Source organism: Ceratotherium simum, chromosome 39, assembly GCF_057802395.1.
Source record: "Ceratotherium simum simum isolate JZ-2026a chromosome 39, ASM5780239v1, whole genome shotgun sequence".
In the NCBI taxonomy this organism is placed as follows: Eukaryota; Metazoa; Chordata; class Mammalia; order Perissodactyla; family Rhinocerotidae; genus Ceratotherium; species Ceratotherium simum.
In genome coordinates, this window is record NC_141938.1 from 8,774,166 (window position 1) to 8,787,430 (window position 13,265).

At 37.7% G+C, this 13,265-nt stretch overlaps 1 protein-coding gene and 1 pseudogene across 1 annotated transcript; one reads left to right on the top strand and one right to left on the bottom strand.

Annotated features, from left to right (window-relative positions):
- The first annotated feature begins 4,442 nt into the window (after positions 1 to 4,442).
- On the top strand, positions 4,443 to 5,378 carry LOC106800078 (olfactory receptor 7G2-like). Its single transcript, XM_014790422.2, has one exon. It carries the CDS (start codon positions 4,443 to 4,445, stop codon positions 5,376 to 5,378), a length of 936 nt encoding a protein of 311 aa, XP_014645908.2.
- A 6,182-nt stretch (positions 5,379 to 11,560) lies between these two features.
- On the bottom strand, positions 11,561 to 12,636 carry LOC101392634 (olfactory receptor 7G1-like; annotated as a pseudogene).
- Positions 12,637 to 13,265: the final 629 nt, after the last annotated feature.

Here is a 13,265-nt window from a genome sequence, read left to right on the forward strand (position 1 = left end):
GAGCTCAGCTATGTTTTTGTATATTTTAATTATTTCTCATGCATTTGGAGTGAATGAAGTAAAGATGGTGAAGAGTGACATTACTATGCCATCTTGTCATTAGTTTGTTGTCAAATAATATATCTGGGAAAATATAGATTAAAAAAGTTCATAAAGAAAAAGTTAAAATGTAAAATAAATTGATGAACAATGAAAATACTGAAATCCTTAAAGAAAAATGTTTTAAGTGAATATTAAAATGGAGCATCATTTACATCTATTAAATTATGGATGAAATCTCAAGAGATCTACTAGATAGTAGACAAAATCGCACACCACTGCCTTTTAGTGACTTTCTATTTTATCACAACACAATTAAAAATTAAGAATAACAATGCAACCCAAAGTCTCCCAGTGTGAAGGAAAATGTACACTGCGTCTGCTGTGTGGAAATAGGGAAAAGTGGTTATAAAAATCTAAAAGTGGAGTATGAAGTTTGTGTATATTGATCACAATCACAATTGACCACAGGTATTTCAGATTCTTCTGTGATAAATGTAGAGAACACCAAGTAAGGTACAAAAAACATTCAGTGACTTTAAAAATGAAATACCCTTAAGTGTTTGAACTTTACAGTGTGTTAGATATGTTTATAAATATATTATTTATACCCAGTATATGAACTAAGTTTTCACACTTAAAATTGGAATCAGGCTCCAAGTTATGAAGAATTAGATGGAGATGTTTTGTTTGTAGCTTTAAATAGAGAAGTCTGGAATTCAGTATGAAAGGAATGCGTGTACATGTGTGCAAAGTGTGTGAAATGGAGGTGAACATGAACAGGTGGAGAGAACTGGATGATGTACATCTATCCTAACAAGATCAGGGATTAGCCACCATGAATTCTTCTCTTCTATAATCTTGGTCTTTAAGGATTTTCAGTGCCCAAGGATAAGAATGACACTAAAAACATTTGTATAATGAGGAGCTTTGGATATTGATCCTCCAGGGATATAGAGACTGAAAGAGTCAGCCTGTGACAACCTCATTCAATAGCCCTTGTCTTGTCAGGAAGAAGTGTACTTGAGGCTCCATACAGGAACGATCTTTCTTGGCCAGGAGCCCATTGCCTCACTTGGTCTCTCTGCCCTTCCTGAAGACAGATCTTCTGTCTTCAATATCCAGGTGACATTCAAGCATCATTCCACAGTGATGCCAGTCAGGTAACTCAAAGTCCTTAGTTAATGCTTTAGTTATGAGGACAAGTGTTTTACTACAAATTTATCTGTGGGAAGAAATGAGGAGAAAACATTCATGGACTGATTAGATCCCAGTGTCCATGTGACCTCAGCCTAACTGTCTTCTTGTTGACAAGTTCCCGTGTATGTATGTACCAATACTCAGCCAGTTCTCAATCCGCTAGTCTCCTAATTTCTCTAAAAAATGGCAGAAACTCTTTTCCTCCTGGGAGGAAATCTGCCTCTTCTCAAACATGATGACTGTTGTAAAACTTTCTGAAATTTATTTGAATTCTTGTGTCATCAGGGTGAAGTGGTTCGGTCAGATTTTCCTTTCATTTCCTGGTTCTTGATACAGCATTATAAAGAAGAGTGTGTATTACCCCTGTAGCTGGGCTGTGAAGACATTGGGGAGAAAGTAGAGACACAGAGACGTAGCCAGCTACCTTCCTAGTACACCTGTTTCTCTTTATAAAATCATCATGTATTTTATAAAAGAACAGCAGAGATAGTAGCATGACTAAAATATTTGATCACCCTTCAACTCATTCCAGAATCAGCAAATGTTGACATTCTGCTATGTCAACTGTGAATCTTTTTTATAAAGTAACAAAGTAATGTGCATACAGAAGACATGTCTTCTGTATCTCCCTCAGTTCTTGTTCTCTCTTGCTCAGAGACAATACCATCTAGAATGTGATGGTATACCTCGTGCATGGCTTTACATTGTACGTATATTCATAAACATATGTAGGATGAAATGCACTAACCATAATACCTATCAGTTAGGAATAGAGAGATAAAACATGATATAACAATAAAGTGGAATACTCTCTGTTAATTAAAATTAATAAAGTGTGACTAAATACATCAACTGTAATAATAAATAAATTATATAAGAATGCCAATTGTAAATGACATGTACAGTATGATCAAATTTATAAAAAGCTGTCAAAATGCTAAATAATGAAATGGTTTATGAAACAATAATACTGATTAAAGTAAAAGTTGAATGGGATTAACGTATATAAAGTTCATGTAGTGGTCCCCCTGGGGAAGTGAAGGAATCAAGATTGTGCAAATACATGATATAGGAGTTTCGCATATATTTGTATGATTTATTGCAATAAAGACACCTACAATTAGAATAGTGAAATGTATGAATTTGATAATTTGACCGATGAGTACCAAGCTCTTCATTGTTACTACGTACTTTTGCTTTACTTGAATAATCCAAAATAAAAATAAAAATATATATGTAGGATCACCAAATATCTAAAATTTTCTCAGGCTGTAGACTTTTTGTCATACAAAATTTTTTCTCTTGTAGATTTTCATTATTTGTGTTGATTCATTTACCTCATTCTTTTTGTTATTGGATTCACCTTAATTGCTATATATTTCATCATATGTCCATGCCAAATGAATGTTGATATCACTGATGTTTCCTTCATTCTTTTTCTATATGATAAACGTTCTCAGCTGGAGTTTCAGCTCAGAAACTGTTCCCTGAAATTTGCAGCTGTCATCTAGGGATGTTCTCTCTTTCTATTGTTTTTCCTCTACTTGCCCCACCCCATTGTTTTCTTCTGAGGAGTGAAACGTGCCGGGAGCTGTTGATCATGGCAGAAAAAAACACAGTAGGAAATGTCAGCACAAGAATCACATATACCGAGTGCTGTGATGGATGCTTTTCTTCCATTCATTTCTTGTCATTGCAACATCCACATAAGTTTTTATGATAGTTCCCATTATCCAAATGAGGACAACAGGTTTTTTAAAGTTATAAACAAAAAATGCTCAAAAACAATTGAATAATTTTCCTCATTTACAAAGCAGGTGCTGGTCTAGATTAAATTCAGAGTGTTCGAATCTAAATAATACGCCAAGTGATAGAGGCTATGTCATGATTACTTCCTTCTCCCCCTGAGACGGAGAACCACTTCTTTACAGAGGCAATCCTGTTAGGACACTTGATTATCTTATAAGTATCATATAAGTCTGTCTTATCTTGTAAGTCTTTGTCTTTCAAGGACAGAAAATTGAAGCTATATTCATCTGCTTTCTTTGGAGCCTATGCATTTTATTCTTTCTCTCATTTAGCTGTTTTTTAAAAATATGATATACCACTTATCACCTTAGGATAAGAAATTCCCTTAGGATGAGACAGAGAATCTCATTGACACAGTTTTCCAGCTTTAGAATCCATCACTAATACAGCTGAGTAGTATTTCCAAGGGAGAGTCTTATGAACTTCAAGTTTATAGGCAACATTTTCAAATCTTTGCTCAGATGCCGAGCATGTATTTGGATGGACGCCATGCACCTGCACCCAATACTTCACAGGTAGAGGTGGACATACCTTGCAGAGAAATAAAAAGATTTGGGTCATTGTTCAGGATGAAATACTATAATTTTAAAGTCGAATTAGGAAATCTGAGTGATGGTTTAGGAATGCTAATTCTGTACTATCCGGAGGCAGTAACAGAGACTAGTCAAGTGAGTCAATTCACCAGTTCTGATCTCACACCCAGTCTTTGCCATGAACTAACCTTGTACTTCATGGCCATGACATAATCTCAGTTGACTTAAATTTCCCTGTGGATAAATGGAGTAATTGTATGACCTAACCCATCTGTAATTTCGTAACCCCTTCAAATGATTCTGATGCAGGTCAAATTGGGTAACATCCTCTACAAGAAAGATTTATAACTTCATTCTCATCCTTCTGTTTTTTTGAAGGCAAGGGATATTTCTTAAGGGAAACATCATGCTTTATTCTTTGTTTCTATCCCAGCACTTGTCAGAAGGTGGGAAACAGAGTGGGGGATCAATAAAAATAAAGCCCAATAAAGAAAGTGGGGGGAAGAGGAAACATACGAGATGATGATGGAGGGAGAAATTAGCAGAGGGAAAGATCTGAATACTCTCTTGGGTTCAGAAAAGAGTTCTTTTCTTTATTTTAAGTACTGGCACTCAAATTTTTGCGTATATCAAATACATCTGGAGTGCTTGTTAAAACTTAGATTGCTGGTACTCCCTCCAGAGTTCATCAGTAATAAGTCTGGAGTGGTACCACCATTGTTCATTTTTAGCCAGTTCCCAGTTGATGCTTCTGGGGATAGCATCATAAGCATATCCTGGGGATAAGCATAAATGCTTATCCAGGGACCATTCATTTTATTTTGTTTTCACCCCATCTTTTCCATCAGATTCATCAACAACATGGAACCCAGAAATCACACAAATGTTTCAGAATTCCTTCTCCTGGGATTGACAGATGATCCACAACTGCAACTCCTCATCTCCACCTTTTTCCTGTTCATGTACCTGGTCACCATCCTGGGAAATCTGCTCATTGTCCTGGCTGTCAGCTCTGACTCCCACCTCCACACCCCCATGTATTTCTTTCTCTCCAATCTCTCCTTCACTGATATTTGTATAAGCACAACCACAATTCCAAAGATGCTGCTTAACATACATACTCAGAATCAGGGCATCACTTATATAGGCTGCCTCACCCAGATTGGCTTTGTTCTGGTTTTTGGTGGATTTGAGAATTTTCTCCTTACAACAATGGCCTATGACCGCTATGTGGCCATTTGTCACCCCTTGAGGTACATGATTATCATGAATCCCCGATTCTGTGTCCTGCTGATTCTTCTCTCTCTGTTTCTTAGCATTATGGATGCCCTCCTCCACAGTCTGATGGTGTTGAAGCTGTCCTTCTGCAAGGACCTGGAAATCCCTCACTTCTTCTGTGAACTTGCTCAGGTCCTTAAGCTTGCCTGTTCTGATACACTCATCAATAACATCCTGATATATTTTGTGACTGGCCTATTTGGGGGTGTTCCTCTCTCTGGGATCCTTTTCTCTTATACTCAAATTGTCTCCTCTGTTTTGAGAATGCCATCAGCAAGGGGAAAGCTTAATGCTTTTTCCACCTGTGGGTCTCACCTCTCAGTTTTGTCCTTGTTCTATGGGACAGCTTTGGGAGTGTACATTAGTTCTGCAGTTACTGACTTTTCCAGGAAGACTGCAGTGGCTTCAGTGATGTACACTGTTGTTCCTCAAATGATGAACCCCTTCATCTACAGCCTGAGGAACAGGGACGTGAAGGGAGCCTTGAGGAATCTCATCAGAGGGGGACCTTCTCTGTGATTGTGCCATCTACTTTGAACTGGGGTTTGTAAAATGAGTCAAAGTGATAGAACTCCTGGGTGAGGCAGAATGGCTGATTCTTCCATCTGCAATTTCTTCTTCTTTTTTTATTGAGATAACATTGGTTTATAACATTATATAAATTTCAGGTGTACATGATTATATTTCAATTTCTGTGTAGATTACATCGTGTTCACCACCCAAAAAAAAATTACCTTCCATCACCATACACATGTGCCTAATCATCCTTTTTGCCCTCCCTCCTCCCTTCCCCTCTGGTAACAACAACAAACGACATAGAGACAGTGATTGGATTGGTGGTACAATTTCTTCTAAATGAATAGATAACATAATGGATAAGAACATTTCAACTCTGCCTTGAATCATGACTGCTTTTATTCTGGTTTTGTGATGTTTAACAGATGATTTCAGTTTTCTAAACTCAGTTTCTTTGCTCAGGTTCCTTAGCAGCAGAGACCTTTGCAGGGGTTCTAGTATTAGCAATTTTTTTTGTGTGCGTGATTTCAGTGGAAGGAAAGCTGTAGGAGATAGATAGGGCAGGGAAGGAGTGAAATAAGACTGTGGGCATATCTAGAGGTTAGCTTCCACCCAAACCCGTGATAGGCCATGTCAATTGCACCCCAGAGGTTGAGTTACAGTGAGGCAAGGGAGCTGACCTTTCATATATAATTTAGTAATTAGTGAGATCATATCCTTCTGAGACAACTTTAGCATCCACCATACTCAGTTTCATTATTTATCAAATTGGCATAATTAGATTATCTCAGTGGCACAAAGACAATTATGACATCATTAAATGTATCCATGAGAAAACCTTCAGTTCTAATAAGAAAAAGAAACTCCAAGCTTAGTATGACAAAACAATAAAGAGAGTTATCTTTCATTACAGGGTCTTCAGAGATAGAGACTGTACAGGAAGAGTAGAGACTCATTCAGTTCTCCATGAAGAGTCTTTGTCATAGTATTTGTTATTGGCAAGGCCACTAGGTGGTGGCAGCAAATGTAGTTGTCATAGTTGGACATGATGCCCAGAGACAGAAATCTGACTGTTCTTCACTGGATAAGTTGTTAATAGATCTTTCCATGGAGTCAACCAAACAACATCTCTGTAGTGAGTTGAATGTTTGCCCTCAAAATGATATGTACACACTCTAATCTTCTTAACTTGTGCATATTAACTTATGCTAAAAGGATGATTGTACTGATTTGGAAAAGGATATTTACAGAGGAGAAGTTTATTCTGTATTATCTGGGTGGAATTACGTATATACTTTTAAGATAGACAGACGTGGAGAAGATAAAGAGAAAAAGGGGAGGCAATGTAGCCATGGAGAAAGAAAACTGGATTGATTCTGCCAGTATTTGATCATTCTTTCTTATAAGACTGTGATTAACTTAAGCCTCTGGTGCATCTCTCCATGACCCCAGTATATATCTATAGACATCTTATTGAATAGATTTACTTCCTTTAACCTTAGAAAAGTTTGTAATTAATAAATAAATTCTTGTTTTGTTATTCTCATCATTTTGCTTCTGAGATTCAATCGTGTTGTTGGGTTACCAGTTACTTATTTTCAATGCTCTCTATTTTATTTTTATCCTTCCTGATTTTTGTTATATAAATACATTTTTAATTATTTTATTGAGGTTATATTGGCTTATAACATTGTGTAAATTCAGGTGTACATTATTATATTTCAGTTTCTGTATAGACCACATCATGTTCACCACAAACATTCTGTTTTTTATCCAATGCCATACATTTGTGTCCCTTTTCTCCCTTTGCCATTCCCTCACCTCCCTCCCCTCTGGTAACCACAAATCTGTTCTCCTTATCTATATGTTTGTTTGTTCATCTTTAACATATGAGTGAAATCATACGTACTTGTCTTTTTCTGTCTGACTTATTTTGCTTAGCATAATGCCTTCAATATCCATCCATGTTGTCACAAATAGTAGGATTTCCTTCTTATTTATGTCTGAATAATATTCCATTGTATATGTATGCCACATTTTCTTTGTCCATTAATTCATTCATTGATGGACACTTAGGTTGTTTCCATGTCTTGTGTATAGTAAATAATGCTGCAATAAACACGGGAGTACAGATATCTCTTTGAGATAGTGATTTAATCTCCTTCAGATATATTCCCAGAAGAGGCATTGCTGTATCATATGCTAGTTCTATTTTTAGATTTTTGAGGAACTTCATACTGTTTTCCATAATGACTGTATCAATTACATTCCCATCAACAGTGTGCCAGAATTCCCTTTTCTCCACATCCTCACCAACACTTGTTATCTCTTGTTTTTTGATGACAGCCAATATAATTGTGGTTTCGATTTGCATTTCCTGATGATTAGTGATGTTGAGCATCTTTTCATGTACCTGTTGGCCATCTGTATGTCTTCTTTGGAAAAATGTCTATTCAGTTCTTCTGCCATGTTTTTATCTTTTTTTTTTTTTTCTGTTGAGTTATATGAGTTCTTTAAATATTTTGGATATTAACCTCTTACCAGATATATGGTTTGTAAATATTTCATTCGTAGGTAGCCTTTTCATTTTGTTGATTGTTTCTGTTGCTTGATGTAGACCCACTTATTAATTTAGCACGGTGGTGCTTTTGTTGTTTGTGCTTTTGGTGTCATGATTGTTGCTAAGACTCATGTCAAGGAGCTTTTCCTCTGTTTTCTTCCAGGAGTTTTGTGGCTTCAGGTGTTATGTTTAAGTCATTAATCCGGGCCGGCCCTGTGGCTTAGCGGTTGAGTGCGCGCACTCTGCTGCTGGCAGCCCAGGTTCGGATCCGGGTGCGCACTGACGCACCGCTTCTCTGGCCATGCTGGGGCCGCGTCCCACAGACAGCAGCTAGAAGGATGTGCAGCTATGACATACAACTATCTACTGGGGCTTTGGGGGGAAAGAAAAAAAAAGTCATTAATCCATTTTGAGTAAATTTTTGTGAGTAGTGAAAGACAGGGGTCCAGTTTCGTTCTTCTACATGTGGTTATGCAGGTTTTCCAACACCATTTTTTGAAGAGACTATGCTTTTTTATTATCCTTGGCTTCCCTGTCAAATGTAAGTTGAAAATATAAGTTATGTGAAAGTTTATTTCCGGGCTCTTGATTCTCTTCCATTAGTCTATGCGTCTAATTTTATGCCACTACCTCACAGTTTTGATTACTATAGCTTTGTAGTGTAATTTGAAACCAAGAAGTCCTTTGCCTCCATCAGAGTTGTCCAAAAACCATCACAGGCTTTCGGAGGAGCCTGATCAGATCATAGATATAGGCTGCTTAGAGTCCAACACTTGGGCAACATTTGGGCAAGTATGCTGTCAAGCTCCTTCCAGAGAGAAAGTGAGAACTTTGTGTTTTGCCTCCTCCTTCTACTCTGAACCCAGGGGAATAGTCATGGGAAGTGCTTACCTATCCATTTAAAAACTACTTCTTTGTTTTCTGTGGTATGGGGGACTCACAGATGCCAAGCCCTGTTGGCTCTCAGAGCTAGATAATTTTGGAGCTGGTCCCTCAGGTTTGCCATAAACGTTGGGACTCTAAGTGTGTGGTCCCAACCCCGTACTTCTCAGGGAAATACTGAGAGTTTGGGACTCCCTCCTGTTGTAAGGTGCCGTCCCAGGGGTGGAGTTTATGGCATGAATATGTCTAAGCTTTTCCTACCTGTCTTGATGTGGGTGTTTTTCAGTCCCCTTGTATGTAGGAGTCAATCAACCAGTTTTTGGATTTTTCTCAGAAGAAATTTATCTGTGTGTACCTGTGTAGTCAGTGTGTTCCTGGGAGGAGGGAGGTCAGGAACATTCTATGCTGCCATATTTCTGACATTGGTGAGAATTCATTAATTAAATTTAAACTTTTAACAAGGTCTATATTAGGGCATATTCATTTAATATATATTAATGGGAAATATAAAGGAGTGATAAAAATATGCATTAGAATCCTATGAAAATGACAGTTTTACAGGGCAAAATGATCAAACACTGGAAATCAAACACTGACTGCACCAATTCAATATTTGTCTCCATGGTGTCATTGCCTCCTCCTTTTCTCTGTGTCTCTCCACTTCTACCTATTTTATAAGGATATATGTGGTTATTCTTAGAAATCCCCAGATAATCCAGGGAAAGTGCATCCTCTGCAAAGAATCTTTTCTCCCAAATAAGTAATGTTCATCCTTTTATCATATAAGTTAATAATAACATTAAGATGTGGACATATTGTGTTGAGGACCAGCATTTAACCCACTACAGACGTCCTCTTGTTGTCTCCAACAAAAGGCCTATTATCATCTGACCCAGGAAAGGACAGTTTTCTGTCTCTGGCCATTCTGTTCAAGTATGATATCTATATATACTGCCACCACCTTGTGAACCTGAGGAGAACCAGCCCTGGGACTCAGCTACCAAATGGAGGAATGATTGAGCCCTATTCTCCTGTTCTCTCATTCTCTTCCTCTGAAGTCCTTGTAATGACTCTCTTTGACAAGTCAAAGACTTTCACAAGTCATTGACTTTGACAATGACTCTCCCTTTGACAACTCACTTTATTGTTTAACCATATTAGAGATAAGATTTTTTTCTCATTAAAACTGAAAGCATCCTCACTGATAAAGTTCAAATATCTCACAATCATCTCAAAAAACTGAAATGATAGAATTATGCCAATATTACAGATAATGAAACTGAGTATAGTGGATGCTAATGTTGCCCCAAAGGGATGTTGTTTACCAGTGACTTGCCTCAGTAATTACTAAATTGGGTATGAAAAGTGAGTTCCATGTCCCACTGTAGGCTAAACTGTGGGTTTCAATTGACATGTCCCATCATGGGAGCAGGTGGAAGCCAGCTCTAGATTTGACCACAGCCATGCTTCCTGATTCCACACTTTCCCTGCATTATCCTTCTTCTCCTCCTCTCCTTCTTCTGAGAGTCATCCACAAAAATATTCCTAAAACTTTAACCACTACGTTAGGTTCTATTTATTTGGAACCTGAGAAAAAATATTGAGTTAAGAATTAAAATCATTTGTCAAACAACACAGTACTGCACAAAGAAAAATCAGGTTTTTATGTCAAGTTAAAACGTATTTGGCCATCATGTTATCTAGTTATTTTAGAAGAATTTGGTGAGATAAGGATCAGGCTCAAAAAAAGATAAAGTTTTCCATGTACCAAAAAAATAACTGATACATAAAATCACAGATGGGCTGGAGCCAAGCAGCTCTGCTGATTTCTGTTCATGGGTAAGTAGATACTTACTCTCAGGTAATGAGGATTCAAGAATGTATATAGAAATTGAAATGTAATGATATACACTTGAAAGTTATATAATGTTATAAACCAATGTCACCTCAATAAAAACTTAAAAATAAAAAAAAAATTGAAACTGGACCCCCAACTTACACCACTCCCAAATGTCAACCCAGAATGGATTAAAGACTTAAATGTAAGATCTAGAAATAAAACTCCTAGGAGAAAGCAGAGGGGGTAAGCTCTTTGACATTGGTTTTGGTGATGATTATTTGGATTTGAAACCAAAATCAAAGACAACAAAGGAAAAATAAACAGGTGGGACTACACCAAATGAAAAGACTTTTGCGTAGGAAAGGAAACCATCAACAAAATGACCTTACTTTGACAAATGCCTTCGCTTTGCCAAATTCATGTTGGCAGATTGCCTCACCCTAAGGGACCAAAAGAAGTCTATGTTTTCTCTTAACTTCTTTAAAATGTTTATATATTTCATTTATACAACGTGATGATTTGATACACACATATAATGAAATTGTTACTATCATCAGGCTAATTAATATATCCATCTCCTCACATAGTTACCATTTTGTTTTGTGGTAAGAGCACCTGAAATCTACACTGAGGCTAGTTCTCTGGCTGTGAAGACACCTTTGTTTAGCTTCTTTCCCTATCCTATCCTCTTTCTGTCACTAACATTTCTCCTAAGAACATTCCCCTCAAAATCACTATAGAAAGAATCCCTTTCTCAGGTTGTACTTTGATGGAAGATGACCAAAAAATTAAGCTCATAGAGTCCACATAAATTTTAAAAATCCAAGTGTTAAAGAAGACCAAGTCAGTGTTCAAACCTCAGTTGAACTACCCATAGTTATTTTCGTGTTTAGTCATTGTAGCTTAAGAACTTGATGAAGGAATAGTCAGACATTCTGAATCACCCAGTATTTCTGTACTTTGACTCATTCTAGAAGCCCAAGCCCAAGGCAGATGACACAATAACAAAAAAGGAAATGTTTCTCCAATGAGTTTTCTCAAGACTTCCTTCATGTCCCTGTTCCTCAAGCTGTAGGTGAAGGGGTTCAGCATTGCAGGGACCGTAGAGTACATCACTGAGTCTATTGCAGTCTCCTTGGAAGAGTGGGTGACTGCAGAACTAATGTACACGCCAAAAGCTGTGCCGTAGAATAAAGAAACAACTGAAAGAAGAGATCTGTAGGTGGAAAAGGGTTTATATATTCCTCCATCTGATGGCATTCTCACAATGGAGGAGACCATTTGAATGTAAGAAAAAATAATCCCAAGGGGAGGAATACCACCCAATATACTAGTCACTAAATATACCAGGATGTTATTGATGAGGATATCAGAACAAGCAAGCTTGATGACCTAAACAATTTCACAGAAGAAATGGAGGATTTCTCCATCTATGCAGAATGACAGTTGTAACACCATCAGGCTACGGAGTCTGCAATGCTAATGATCAGGGAGAGCAGAATCAGCAGTCCACAGAGACGAGGGTTCATGATGACTGTGTACCTCAGCGGATGGCAGATGGCCACATAATATTCACAAGCCATTGTGGCGATGAACGTTGTGGCCAAACCTGCAAAAATTAGAACTCAGCAGACGTGGGTGAGACAGCCTGTGTAACTGATGGATTTGTTCTCTCTCTGGATGTTCACAAGCATCTTGAGGACTGTGCTGGTGCTGAAACTGAGGTAAATGAAGGACAGCTGGGAGACGAAGAAGTACATGGATGTGTGGAAGTGGGAGCCAGAGCTGATGGCCAGGATGATGAGCAGCTTTCCAAGCACTGTGACCAGGTATATGTTCAGGAAAATTCCAAAGAGGAGGGCCTGCTGCTCTGGATCCTTAGAGAGACCCATGAAGAGGAATTCTACTACATCTGTTTGGTTTTCTGATTCTATGTTGTTGGTGTGTCTGACGGAAATAATACAGGTGATAGGACACATAACAGATGTATAAGGATCACTTATTTTAGAAAACCCTGACATCTATATTGTGAATTGTGGTGAATATTACTCATATTTCCCTTTCCCTTCTGCTTCTCTTTCAGTCTCTCTCCCTTCCTCAAATTCTTTTTCTTCTTTCCTCCTCTCTCCTAACTACCCAATTACCCAAATCTTATTTACTCTTCCCACATTGTGCCAACTAATAGGAAAAAAATAAGAAAAAACAAATGGCTTTTTCCTCGAGAACTCTCCAGAACTTCATGTTAGCAAGCAGAAAAATAAAAACCAACCATATTAAATCAGGATTTTAAAGCAGACTTTCTCAAACTGTACTTGCATCAGTATCAACTGGGGGGTTTGTTAAAACCCATGTTGCTGGGCCCCACACTCAGGCTATGAGATTCAGCAGGTTGGACATGGGGCTGAAAATTTGCCTTTCTAACACATTTTCAAGTGTTGCTGTTGCTGGTCTGGGTTTTACTTTGAGGACCACTGTTCTAGAGTACAGATCATTGTGAGCATACAAAATTAACTCAATCACAGGTTGGAGGAGATGTAGCAGAATTAATAGTATATATATAAACCATTCTCAACAATTTTCAAACATTTAATAGGTCATCGGAATGTGT